A 15,345-nucleotide genomic window follows, 5' to 3' on the forward strand; every position below is an offset into this window, starting at 1 on the left:
GCTTAAAACACCTTCCCTAGTGACTTTGTTCTTTACACCTTGTTTATAAGGCATCTGGAAATTATGAACACTCTTCACACCTTGTTTATAAGACATCTGGAGATTATAAATGCTTGCATGGGGCGTGGCACTAAATGGAATCTAAAAGAGTTCTGCTTAAAATGCCATCCCTAGGGAACTTACGGTTCTGCACGCTTTCACAACTTGTTTACACTGTATCAGACATTGGAGCTTGTGTCCACATCGTGTCTCTAAAAGTTATTGTAGGGATTAGAGGTTTGATCGAAGAAAATACACGTATGGACAAACCAGAATTAGATAATGACAGTGCTAGATGGACTGTACAAACATGGGTATGTTGACTAGTATAACGTGACGCTAGATGTAACATAAGGTAGAGAAATGAAGTGAAATTTGTGTAAATACACCATATTTTTTATTTTAGTGAGGTTGCAAGACTATAACGACTCCCAAAGATTTTTTTCAACACGTAAGGCAATACAAACCTATTGAGAGATGTTGCATAATCCAGGGCTAATATTGCAAAACCGTCCCTACACGTAAATAACTTGCAGTAGTGGCCGCGCGTCTTTTATATGGGAGTGCGCTTTGTAGTTTCTTGGCCACGCGACTCACTACCATGAGTCTTGATGATTGTAGCTGTTATCAGTATTCTTGTCTTAATGACTGTCTGCACGTGGGTGCTAATTTCCTTCAAGAATTGTGTTCAATCATTGTACATTTTTGTCTTCATAGATTCACCATATCTACAGATATTGAGGAGGTATTTTGCATCTATGAAAATGGTAGAAATTTTACAAGTCTCAGATCCATCCAACCCAGTGAGTTATGTATAAATTCAATGTTGTGTTATTTGGTGCTACGTGCTCCCCATTTACTTTGAATTCAGTTATTCACCACCATGTATTACATTACTTTTCACCCATTATACAAGACATGCGTAATAGTCTACAAGTATACAATATCATCATGAGCTGACACAGAAGAGTGTGTAATTGAGTATTACACAACTACAAGGGCAATCATGTAAGAGGCAAAGTTCATCCTGAGAGGTTAGTTGTCAAACAGTCAATCACTCACAGCTATGACCTTACAGGACAAGGTAGCAGTACACTTCATTGACGTAAATGTATTGGACTTGAAGTGAAACACTCTCACTGACACCCTTTCCTTGACTCCAGGAGCCCCCATACCAAACCACAATAACTTAGTTACTAAACGAGAGGTTGTACATGAATCATCTGCTATATTTCATCCATTGGGACTGATGTCTCCTATAACTATTAAGGCCAGAATTTTCATTCAGCATCTGTGGCAGCAACAGTTACAATGGGATGAACCTTTACAACAAGATAACCACTAAGACCAATGGTTAACTATCACTAAGGAGATAGGTGAAAGCACTTATACATCAATTTCTACACAGTATTTCATTGGTGAGCATATCCAATCAACTTATCAGTTCCATGTGCTCACAGATGCCAGTATGAAGGCATATGGTGCAGTATCCTTCCTCTATAATGGATCCAGTACCAGTTTTGTGATGTCCAAGGCAAGAGTGGCACCACTGAAGCAACTGACACGGCCAAAACTAGAACTAATGGATGAACTGGTGCCAGACCAAGTTGTAATAACTGACTAATTCAGTACCAGAGTATCACAATTATCATAAAATACGTAGTAACAAATTACAAGTTCAGAAAAGGATTACACTACACAGTAAAATGACTACAACAATGAACTACACTGTATAAATGGACTATACTGTAAAACATAAGGATACAATCATGTGTGCATACAATCACATCTGTGCGTTACTATAGTCAGTCACTACATTCCTCCCCCTCAAGTTTAAGAGTCGGGGCGAAATCTGTTAGGTGGTCTATGAGTACTGGTCAACATACATGCTGGTTCATCACAACTAGCTTGTGGTTGCTCTAAAGTATGTTTCATCACTGGTAGTGGTGAGACCAAATGATATGTCATCATAGGTCGCATTAGCTTGACCTGGAGAACAAACACGGATGTGATCTACATGACATTTGACTATTCGATCATCTGTCAACCTGACCAAATATGTCACAGGTCCCTTAACTACATCGATGACACCAGGCAACCATTCAGGTCCTCGACCAAAATTCGTGGAAAACACACTGTCACCAGTACAAAACTGTCTGTCCTTGCAGTGGACATCACGAGAAAGTTTCTGATGGAACTGACGAGTCTGTACTGTGGACTGAATGTCAGGTTTCAACAAATTAAGGAATGGTCTGTTGAACATCAACATGGTAAGTGAAGTCACTGTTGTAGAATGGGGAGTGTTGCGGTATGCAAATGGAAATCTGGCCACATGAGTTTCTATGGAACCATCATACTGCCTCTTCATACATTCCTTAAAACTCTGTACTGTCTGCTCGGCCATTTGCTGTAAGCATCAATTAGTATGAGGAAAATTTTTCCAAGAAAAGGCTTGGTATAATCAGCATGGACATGCTGCCACGGTGGTTGAGGCCACTCCCAAGGGTGCAGCAAAACTGCTGGGGATTGTGATGAGTGGTTTGACAAATATTACACCCCTTGACCTTTCTTTCCAAGTCTAAATCAATCCCAGGCCACCACACATGCTGGCGGGCCAGATATTTTATCCGAGATATACCAGCATGCATTGTATGCAGCTCCTCAGTTACCTTCCTTTGTAACTTGAAGGGACTAGTACCATTCCTCCCCATATTAAGCAAACATCTTGTACACTAAGTTCCTTATTCTATTTCATAAATGGCTGTAATTCTGAAAGAAGCTTCTTAGTTAGGGGCCAGCCAAACATAACATACTGTTTCACTTTAGATAATTTTGGGTCACGGGCGTCTGTAAGTGAATTTGTGAAGCTGTGGCCTTCAACTATTCCATCAGATGGACAATCTCTGGGGTGTGGGGACCTCTTGAGGACTAATTCCTGGGGTTGGAGGGATTGTTTTTTTCCTTACTTTGGCCCCTTTTCTGTTACACCTTATCAGTCAGTAAGTCAAGTCACTAGGTCTAAGTCCTTGAAATTAGTTAAGGTAATCCTAAGGCTGCAGCACATGTTGCTGTCAGACCTTCAGTGCTGGTCACTGTAAAGTGCTAATAATAATAATAATAATAAATTGCGAATGGCAACCTGCTGAATGCATCAGCATTTCGTGGCCTTGGTATATATTCAATAGTGTACTGATACCCACCCAAGAGGATTGCCCATCTCTGGATCCTAGCCAATGCTATGACTGGCGTCGCCCTAGATTGACTAAAAATATGCATTAATGGTTTGTGGTAAGATAATATAACAAACTCACATCCATAGAAATACTGGTGGTAGTGCTTCACTCAGAAAATGATGGCTAATGCTTCTTTATCTAACTGTGAATATTTCTTCTCAGCAGTGGCCAAGGTTCTAGATGTATAGGAGGTTGGTTTCTCTGTTCCATCACTAAATCTGTGTGTGAGAGAGGACTGTCCTGAGCCCAACTGGGGAGGCATTACATGCCAGCACCAGCAGCTGATTCGGGTCATAGAGAGTCAACAAGTTTGATGACTGTAGAACAACCCACACTTTGTCAAGGGCCATGACTTGTTCCTAATTCCATTCCCGTTTAGCTCCCTTTTGTAAAAGCTTGTGCAATGAGGTTAATGTTGAAGCAGGAATTTTCCATAGCAATTCACCAATCCAAGTAACGACCTTAGCCCAGAGACATTATGAGGAGCAGGGGTGTTAACAATTGCAGCAACCTTAGATTCCTTTACTACTAATCACATGGCCAAGGTACTTCACTTTAGACATCAAAAACTGGCATTCTTCTTTCTTCAACTTCATCCCTGATTCTTGTAAGCATGTCAAGACTGCATCAAGGTGGTCAAGATGGTCATTGTTTGCTGGTGATCACTATGTCATGTAAGTAATGCACACACCCGGGGATTCCCTGAAACAAATTGTCCATGATACATTGAAAATTTATAGGGGAAGATGAAACCCCAAATGGCAGTTTCTTGTACACGTAAAGTCCCTTGTGGATGTTTATAACAAGGTATTTCTGTGATGCATTGGAAAGCTGGACTTGCAGATAAGCATGTGAAAAATCTAACTTCAAAAAAATTACTTCCAGACAGAGCAGCAAACAAGTCGTCTATGTGTGGGAGAAGGTACATTTTAATCTTCGACACTTTGTTGGCAGTGAGTTTGCAATCTCCACATACATGCACAGAGCCATCCCTTTGGACTACAGGTAAAATGGGGGTAGCCCACTCTGAGTGTGAAACAGGGGTGATCACATCTTGGTTTGGCAATCTCTCCAACTCAAGTTCTACTTTCTGTCTAAGTGCATATGGCATTGAGCGGGCTTTGAAAAACAGAGGCCTAACATCAGTGTCCACATTATTTGGCTTCGACATCTTTGACTAATCCCAATCCGGGTTGAAAAACTTCATCATTGTGTTCAATAATAGGATTTAATCAGTAACATTCACTAATAGTATATACTTCTCCCCAATCAAGATGCAGCTCTGCAAGCCAATTTTGGCCAATCGGATTTGGACCAATTCCGACCACTACCAGAAGTGGTAGAGTAACCTTTTGATCATTCTTTTCTACTGTTACTAGTACTATACCCAAGGTTTTAATCTCTTCTGTGTATGTATGAAGTTTGATACTTGCTGGTTCCAATGGTGGCATTGTTGTGGAGGTTTTCAGTGTGTTGAAGGTTGCTTCGCTGACCAATGTAACTGATGTGCTAGTATATATCTCCATTTGTATCTCCTGTCCATTAATCACCATTGACGTTTTCCATGGCAGGAACTTGGGCTGGCATGATACCACTGACTGGGATCAGTGTATATTCACCATTGCAAGGAAAAGGCTGAACAGGTTAGCCCACCACTGCATTTATTGGCTCATCTGTGACTGAATTTGCTGCTTGCTGTGCCTTAGATCAGCACACCCTGGACATGTAACCAGTTTTACCACAACTGTGCATTGTGCAATTTTGAAATAGCAGCTGGAAGCTGCATGCTTCCCCCCACAGCAGTAACAATGATGTGAAGTCTGTCCTCCAGATGGAAGCTGGGCTGCAAGTTGGGTAGAGTGATGTTTATTTGGAGCTGTTGGTGTGGCTGCCTTGTGTACTGGAATCTGTGCATCAGCCTGGATGGACTGCACATCTTTTTCTACCAACTCCATTGCTTGTGCAATTTCCTGAGCCTTTGCGAAGGTCAGTGTTGCTTCTGCAAGGAGGTGGTATTGTATACGAGTGTTATTCAGTCTGGCCACAAATCTGTCTCTCAACATGTCGTTTACAGTGTCACCAAAATCGCAGAACTTTGTTGACTTTTATAACTCAGCCACAAACATAGTGATCGACACTCCTGGTTGCTGCATTTTGGAGTGAAATTTGTATCTTTTCATTATTATGGAAGGGCAAGGATTGAAATGATTGTTAATCTTGTCCACTACAGCTGTGTACTGAGTGTCAGTGACTTTTGACAGTGCTACTAAACTGCAAATCAAACTGTACATGGTTGGTCCACACGTACTAAGGAGTATCATTTGTTTCATGTTGTTAGTAGTCATGTCATTAACAATAAAATACTGCTCCATTCGTTCCATGTAGGCTGCCCATTTCTCCGTTGCCTAGTTGAATTCTTCCACATTGTTGTATGTCTTGCTAGCTATTGTCTAGTTTGCCTTGCGCCAATGTAATAACCAACTAAAATAGTAACAGATTATAAGTTCAGTAAAGGATTACACTACACAGTAAAATGGCTACAAAAAATGAACTAAAACATAAGGATACAATCACGTGTGCATACAATCATGTGTGTGCATTACTATATATGTGACTGGGCCTGCGAAAATAGGGCATGTGGGCACATGATTTTTGCCTACTTTATCAAATTTCTATCACTCATAACTTTTTATACCATTATGCTATGGCAATGTAATTTTCAGTTCTTGGTAAGTATTTAATTGGCATTATGATGAAAGTTACAGAATGCAAATATTCTGTTCTAATGCTGAGATATGACCTGTAGTGTGACGGGTTGTAGTTTGTGCCCACATGCCCTGTTTTTTCAGGCCCGGTCACATATAGTCAGTCACTACATAAGTACTTTCATTTTACAGACCAATCATTCATGTTTGGTGTGATAGTCAAATAGTCCTTTAGTAAGAAGGAAGTTAAACCAGTTTGTTTCACGGCAGAAATCCTTCAGCTCACTGCCATTGTAACTTGGAGGTACCGTCATTGTAACTTGGAGACACTGCCCTATTGAAGAGATTTACTAACAAGAGGTATGTCAGCAGCACAGTTGCAGTCATCCCAAGCTTGGCGCTCTGGACCACAGTGGGTCACTGACTGTAATAACTGGCTAGTGTGGTAACCGTCAGCAGTACTCCACTTGCAAGTAGTGGCTGTGACAACTGCACAGTTTAATCCTGCCACCAGCATGATTCCACCTCCTTGCAATGGCTTACACCAGATCATCAACTTGGATATCTATAGTACCCTCAAGAGAGTAGTAAGAGTTACTGCCACTGTGCTAAGATTTGTTATCAACCTCAAGTCAAAGGCTGCCAAACAGACTGGGAATTGAGTTACATACTGCCACCATGATGTGGGTTAAAGATTTCCAGCTACAGATTTTCTACTGTGAAATCAACAGTATACATTCATTTACTTGCTAGCAAACCATTACCACTAGTGAGACAACTTTGCCTCTTTATTGATGACGATGGCTTCATTCGTTGTGGCGTGAGTATCCATAATGTACCTCTGTGGACCAGACAACCAAATTTCCATACTTGCTTCCTCGAAAACACCCACTCACATCTATGGTAAACTATAGCATTCATGTTAAGTTGTTTCATGCTGGAACAGACAGCACAGTGATGGCTATAAAACAAATGTTTTGGATCCCCAAGGCAAGGCAACATGTCAAATCACTTCTACAAAGCAAGAGGCACTGTGGAAGACCTTATTCACACCCTGATTGCTAGAAATCCGGATGAGTGATGTAGTACTGATTACAGTGAATGGCATAATGAATGGCATAATTACAGTGAATGGCATGGACTTTAAAGTAAACATGTACTTTATGTAAAGACCAATGGTGTTGAGAGTAATGTTTACATGTGTCTGTGTATGTGTGCAACAACAAGAGGGGTACACTTGGAGATCATGACAGACCTAACTACTGAGACCTTCCTTCTAGTGCTGAGGAGATTTGTGAGTCAGAAGTCACTGCCACAAATAATTGTTTCAGATAATGGTTCTACTTACCTCTCAGCAGCAGAGGAGTTGAAGGAGTTACTGTCATCAAGGAAGCTAGCAGAGTCATACTTGCCCTTCTGGGTAGATGTGCCCAGAAGTTTATACCAAAACGTGCACCTTGGTACAGTGGTTGGTGGGAATGTTTGATTGGATTAATGAGACTACATTAAAGAAGATGCTAGGTAGAGCTAATGTTTCATTGATAGTACTTAAAAAGAAATAGAAGCAGTCCTGAATGATAGTCCCTTGACATACACACATTCAGAGTTTGATGAGATGGATCCTCTGACTTCAGCACTTACTCTATGGCAGGAGAATAACCTTTCTAACCTATGAATCAGTTGAAGATGCTGAAATGGATGATCCATATTTTGGAAATGATTTAAGTGTGAGACAGTTAGCCAAACGACAACATTTCAAGTCAAGGTGGAAGCGTGAGTAACCACAAGACAACTACCGGCTATGGTACAACCCAACAGAGGTTGCTGTTGGAGATGTAGTTTGATACAAGATGATACTCCTTAAATCAATTGGAAGCTAGAGGAATTGATAGTTGGACATGATGCATATAGCTTGGTGAGAGCTGCTAAAAAAATATTAGAACCGAAAATGAAAGGACAAATATACCCATCTGTATGTTGTGTCATTTAGAATTGTGCTCTGATGAGAGGTTGACAGATGAGATGGTATAGATGTCAGTGCAGATCAGGTATCACCAACAGATGTGGAAAATCCAGTTGCAGTCACCCAATCTCAACATGCATCCAAGAAGAAGGCAGAACTACAGATTTTAGCATGGATCAAAGGCCTTGGCAGCCTGCAGAATGTCTAGGATTAACTATACTTAATTAACTATAATTATAGTGACTTAATAACTTTTATGTATGATGTACGCAATGTGTCATGTGAGCTTACAGTTTAGGTCAGAGTTAAGTTAATATGGTGTCATAGTGTATCCTCTGTGAGTGGTAGCTTGATCTTACCATGTGTTTGTTCCAGAACCTCATACTCATCACTACCCCCTCAACAAGTGTGGGGCTCTGTAGCTTTTATATTCTTACTAAACCATGTTTTTATTACTTGAAATATTAGATATATTTGAATGAAATTTTGCTACCATGATTGTATAAACCGAATGTCTTGTTATATCCTAATCACACAATAAATGTTTGGGTTTTGCACTATAATATAGGGTTGGCAATACTCCCTCTTTAAGCAATTAGTTTATAAACACACATGTAGCTTGTAACTATAAAATCAAAAATTAATTATGTAGTTTACCTTTCATTGAATTAATCTTTCTTGCAGAATGACCATAACCTTCAATACTTGCAAATCCATAAACATTTGCAGCCATATCTGCTTCCTTATTGGAGTGTATGATCACTACACCACCTATTGATACCTTGACTTGTGTAGCATATGCTTCAATGGATTTATTAACTACAAATGGTACCCATTCTTGTGTGTCCAGTGATATGTTCACTCCTCCTGATATCAAGTAGATCTTGTCAGGTTGATAATACTGTGCAAGTACAATTATGTTGACATAGTGTACATATCCCTGCTGGGAAGGGTTTTGTATGGTAGCAGAATAAAGTTTGTCAGAGTAATGAAGTTTAGCAGGTATAAGGGTCATCATTGAATCACCAGTAACACCATCATCCGATGATACATGGCTAAACTGGGCTACTAAGATTCTGTTGTTTGATTTAATTGCACAAAAATCTTGGGATAGGTTTTTTGTAAAGAAGTCCCCTTTGTCCAGAGTATAAGATGTTTCACTATTATTGCAGTAAACATCAACAACAGTAAAGTTCTGTTCTGCTAATACTTTAATAGTGTAAGATCTTCTGGTGGCCAATGGTACAATAAACAACACTCTACCCCATTCTGTGGTTGGTGGAATTTGTTCTACCATGTGATCACAATCTCCACTGTGTAATGGCACATTACCACACTCATGACCACTAAAAACAGAGACAGGTTTATTTGTAATAATTTCAGATGATGTTAGGTCATTGAGTGATTTTAAGAGCATGGTTTGGAACCTGTTAATCAAAAAGAGGTACTGTTTACCAGGAACCAGTGTAGTAGTGTTACCTACACTGACTATGACCTCTTGAGTGACTGTCAACTTCATTACTGTATTGTTCCTGGTACCAACTATTAGAATTGAGCTATGGTATCTGCTACCCCATACTGTCATACTCCTAGCAACTGATATTGCAAAGTAAGTATATTCCGCAGCACCTGTATTTAAGATTGGTAGTAATAGGAATGTGTCACTGGTTCCAGCGTACTCATTCTGTCCAATCACAGCCACTTTGTCACTACTGATTTCAATGTAAATTCCTTTATCTTGATCACTATGTGACAACGTCAATAGGCTAGAAGAAAACCTCGCAATCCCTCCATCTCTACCAGGAATACTATCGCCATAATAAAGCTTCACTCCTGGTGCTTCAATGATATAAGGTGCAGGGTGTGATTCATAATTAACTAATAAAATAGAAATTTGGCCACCAACATAATTCCTGAAGAATCCCAAGTAGTACTTAGTAGCTTGAGCACCTAAGTAAATTATGGAATAACAGCAATCACAAGCAGTAATGATATACTGTACCATAGACTCTGGTTATTAACCACACACAATTAAAAAGCACATGTGCTTGTTTAGTGTACATGGTATAATTGTGTTAGACATGCATTTATTTGTTAAGTGCATATACATGTAGGTGAAATCGCTGCTGCAAGATTGTTCTATTTAGAATTGAAGCAGAAGACCATTAGAACATACCAGAGGCAACATAGTATGCTCAATTCCTCACTAGACACGTGTTTAACAACTAATACTGCCTTAATAATGATAACCACACCTGACTTGTCAGGATTGCTGTTTCCTTAACTGAAATAAACTACTGAATATATTCAATTTGAATGAAAAATAATGGCAAAGAATGCTCTCATAGCAGAATATCCCTTGTGGCTATTTACAAGTGCATGCACTTAACAAGCATACTAAGTCTCACATATAACTCCTCAAAAGTACTTATAACCAGGGTCTATGATAGTATAACAGCATATGGCAGAGTGTGCTATCAACCAGACACCTTGTTTTTAGCATGCCATTATTTGATGTTTCAAATTTTACCACTAAAGTATATTATACAGTGCATAATATATATACACTCTTATGGTGTTTGATGTTAGTACATTTGTTGCACAAATATTTCAAGAGAAAAATTTAAGTAAAGTACATTATTCAATGAAACAATAGTTTTATTCTCCACGATGTTCAGAGTTTATACAATGCTTGTACTAAGCACTAGATACAAACTTAGAAATTTACTTAAAATTAAGAAGATACAAGTTAAAAGGTTAATCAAGACACACGATTATGTGTCATACAGCCAAGAAAGTTGATGCATCATGCCATGAGTATATTGACAGGAAGAAAGAAAACAGCATATTCACACGTACATAGCTCCATGGCCCCTGCTCCAAAGCACACCATTTTTGCACTTAAGCTGTCCATTAGTTAGGATAGGCCACACAGCAAATTTAATTAAATTCACACAAGTTATTTGTGAGATATGGGCATTCTAAGTTTTGTTTTTATTTCTTTTTCTCAAACCGTAGAGGGCTATGGGGGCTTCGGTTTATTTTTGTGCACTTCACAAAAATTGCTGTAAAACACAAACATTCCATTTAATTTCCTCAATCTTGAACAGTATATAAGATAAAGCCATGTACCACATTAGCTATGAATCTGATGATTATCCAAAGAGTTATGAGTGTCTATTCACTTTAAAAAAGATCAAACTTCTGTCATGGCTACAGGGTAAACTGAGCATGGGAATAAGTTGAAACTTAGTGTATACATAGGCTGATCATCGTAGCAGTGCCTTTTAATGGTTTGAAAAGCAATAGAATTACAGCTACAAGGTTATAAAGCAAAAAGCAAAAACAAGTGTAAAGTCTCACGATTAGGCACCAGCCTATTATGCTTTTAATTTTGCCTATTATGCTATGCTGCAGTACTCAAAAATTTTTCCTATTATGTTCAAAATTTTTGCTACAGTTTCCATGTTTTGTTACTTTCTAATGGATATTGATAAACTTTGGCTTATGAACAACTGGTTACATACTTGTTGTACATTAAGAATTTGACTGCAATATAAACTATAATAACAGTGGTGTTAAATAACTACTTAAAGCCATATCAGTGGCATCGACTGTTCTATTATTGTAAGTCTGTGGCATGCATTTTTGCTTACAGTATGACAATTATTCTGCCTATTATGATAGCATTATGCTGGATGTTTTCAGGCACCTATTATGCTCAAAATTATGTCAGCATAATAAGCTGGTGCCTACTCAGGATTGAGATATCTAATAGAGCATTCACCATGGTGTAAAAAAATGTACAAACAAAGTCAAGAAAACTTACCAGAGATCAAACCAGGAACTTCCATACCTCACTTATAATTAGGCATGAGGCTATTATGTTCCAAAAATTGAGCATTATGCTTTTGAGCAGTGCTCAAAAATCACCTATTATGCTTTTGAGAATTGCCCATTATTCCCAAAATTATGCCACCATAATTGGCTAATAATGCCAGTTTATTGCTGTATCACACCATTTTCATTGATGTTTAGGCTTCAAATAGTCTTGAATTCTTTAGCTGGTTGCTGTATTAGAGTATTTCATTTCAATGTGACTGCTTTATTACAGTAAATAAGCTTCAGTGACTGTTCTATTAAAGTTTCTGACTGCTATATTAGAGTATGTTGATCTTTTTAAAAGAAATTGTACAATTTGCAGATTTTCCTACTGTTGAAGCTTTATGATCTCCTCAAAATGCTAGCATAATTCCTGATTCCCACACATACCTATTAAGCCCGAAATTATGGTGGCATAATCGCCGCATCCCTACTTATAATTCCATAGATCTACCAAAAGAAGTATAAGATTGTTCTACAAAATTCTATGTATGTTCTATTAGAAGTCCTCAAAAATGTACAATCTATTAGAGTAGTAGAATTGAATTAACAAATATTGAAGTAAATCATGCAATAGATCAACCAATGGAAGTTCTAGAACATTCTATGTCCTCAAAAAATGCACACTCTATTAGAGTATTAGAATAACATAACCAAATATTGAAGAAAAGTATACTAGACAATACATTTATAAGTCTTTCTTTAATGATCATCAGTGTGTCTGTATAATGTGAGTAAAAATAAACCCCAAAGTCGATGGTTTTGGGACAAACGTACAAAAAGAAGTGAAATCCACACAAAACAGTCCAGCTGTGAAAAAATGGTACAACTTTCAAAAGCCTGGGTGAAAGAAGTTGTGAAATCAGAAGTGGTAACCAAGAAATTACTGCAATGATATTAATGCTAATAAATTTTACTAACAGCTATTAGCATAAACATCACTGCAGCCATTTCTTGGTCGCCACCTAACTTTTCACTCAGCTTTTTAGGCCTCATCATTTTTTCGCAGCTTGGCTGTTTTTTTTTGTATGGATACTATATTACAGTACCGCTCACCTAATACAACTTTACACATATGTGGTGCAACAATGCATGGTACTGAGCATGACACACATGCACTTTAAAATCCATGTATGTGAGTGTAAAATGTGCAGCCACTACATGCATGTTAGGGATGCATTGATTTTGCTAATGGGTGGGTAAAAGCAATGAGAGTAAGAGCAAAATGCTGGCACAATACATGCAATTTTTGTAAAGTGTACATAAAATTGCACAAAAGATTGAGATACTCTAATAGAACAGTCAGACGTGATAAAAACAATGTCAACTAATAGTTATGGGGAGAAAAAATGGCAATAGAGATACCTAATAGTAGAGATTTCCAACTAAATTAAATAATTTACATTCCATCATTCATTGGTATGACAAATATTGTGCTATTTTTCAGGGTCATTTAGTACAAACCCCACCTCAATTGGTGGTTCCTACTGTATAAGCAAAATTAGTTAACAGTGTGATGATTTTTGTGTACAGCATTTTCAATGCATTTTACATATGTAGCATGGTACCAAACACAATATTCAAAGTGTCATAAATCTAGATAGGAAACTAATAATGGCATGAAATTTTCACCACAAATCTATTTTATGGAAAACAGCATAATGAGGTAGATAAAACTCTCAAGAGTGATCATTTCTTTGCAGACAGACCACTCAGAATATTACATGAATAAAACAAGTGATTCACAAATATAACTGTGTGTATTGTGTAATACACAGATACCCAATGTATTTTCAAGGATAACCAACTAGAAAAATCAGTAACATTTTATAACATGGTAAGTACTGGCATCACAAGTCACAAATAACAAATACTTCGGAAACATGACAATCAGATAACAAAATGTAAGACCAATATTATTTTAAAAATAGATTTGTTTGGACACTGTTCAACTTTAATCGTCACATTGTAAGCACTAAAGATGATAATTATTATATAACACAATGACATCACTATACTATAAAGAGAAATTAACAAGTTTATGTGCTACTTCTAAAAACCAGGCGCAATGCAGCTAGCTAACTCATCTGGAATAACTATAGACAGTATATACTACTATGAATTAACCAACTATGTATTACTACTTTACAATAGGGTAGTTTGGGTTGTGCAATAATATAATTAGCTATTTCTCGTATTTCGTAAATCATGAAATATTCGTAATTCGTTTAATTACGTTGCTATGCACTGCTAAGGAAGCGTTTGTTAAATAAACCGCTTTTACCAACATATTACGCACAAAACTATCTTCTAAACTGTTTTATAGTGTGACTAACGTGTTTTTTCCTACAAATTCTCTCGACAAAGCCTCAAAGCTGCTCTTCATTTCCGTTCGCGTACATAAGGGATACGCCCCCTTTCAACTCGAGGCGATAGGCTATTCCTGGCAGTGTACGAGGCCTGCACCGTTGTTTTTCAGTTGCTAAATGCCTGAAAACCTCAAGGGGAGGGTAGTCTGAGGAAAGTCACCACACCCGTATTTCAGTCCGCCGAAAAGAAACCACCTCAGAGCAAAGTTCACCTGTGCAGAAGTTTAATACAGACTTCATTTCTCTTTTACTTCTTACATAAAAGCTGCTTTTACCGTTATTAAACGATTTTGCTCATGTGGGTGCGTATGGACAAACATAGGTAGATAGATAGGTACACACACACACTTGTAGTATCTATGCTTTTACGAAAACAATTTCAGTAAACCAGGCGCACGCCCACAGCCGGCCTTTGGCCGGCTGTGGGCGTGCGCCTGGTTAAAAAATTAATAGTTTCTGACTAAAAATTACAATCACTGAAGCTGCTATAAGATGGATCAAAACAGCAGTAAATACACCAGAATATAACAACAGGTAAGTGTGAAGCCATGTAAGGCTGGTATCACATGCCAGTCCCCACTTTTGAAAAGATTATGCTCAACCTTAACCTTATATTGCAATTCCGCACAAGACAACAAACTGCTCACCTTCAAACTATACTTGCATTGATGCAGAGGGATGCCTTGAATCCCAGGGTGATTGTAATGTTGAATTCTGTACAGTGCTAGATGGCGATTTACCTTTAAAAGGGCCATATTTTTGTCGTAATCCAACGTCAGTCGTCCTCCAATCAAAAAACACATGGCAAATTTAAAATCAACATAATACGGTTTGCCCAGGAACACTTTCTTCATCCTCATCAGCCACAGATTCACACAGAAACACTCAGAAACTTTGGCTATCACCGGTGCTGTATTCTTCCAATTAGAATTATGTATGCAATTATTTGTATGGGCTTCCTATGGGGATTTTTATTTCTCAAATTTTGATTTGACATATTTCAATAACTACTACATGGATTTTAATCCAGTAAAGTGCATTACGAAGTATAAAGCTTTGACTACCATTAACTGGAATGGCAGCTTGTGAAACTTTTACTGAAGGTGTGTAATTTAAGTAACAAAAATACTGTATGTGTGAAAAATTGGTTGGTT

At 38.0% G+C, this 15,345-nt stretch overlaps 1 protein-coding gene across 1 annotated transcript in view; it reads right to left on the minus strand.

The window, feature by feature from the left end:
• Positions 1-15,345, minus strand: part of LOC136256290 (uncharacterized) — a 220,142-nt gene that overhangs the window by 85,071 nt on the left and 119,726 nt on the right. The window contains exon 7 of the mRNA XM_066049211.1: positions 8,598-9,890. Within this exon, the coding sequence (XP_065905283.1) occupies positions 8,598-9,890 (1,293 nt within the window). The remainder of the gene's footprint in view (positions 1-8,597; positions 9,891-15,345) is intronic.

This window comes from Dysidea avara, chromosome 5, assembly GCF_963678975.1.
Source record: "Dysidea avara chromosome 5, odDysAvar1.4, whole genome shotgun sequence".
NCBI classification, from domain to species: domain Eukaryota; kingdom Metazoa; phylum Porifera; class Demospongiae; order Dictyoceratida; family Dysideidae; genus Dysidea; species Dysidea avara.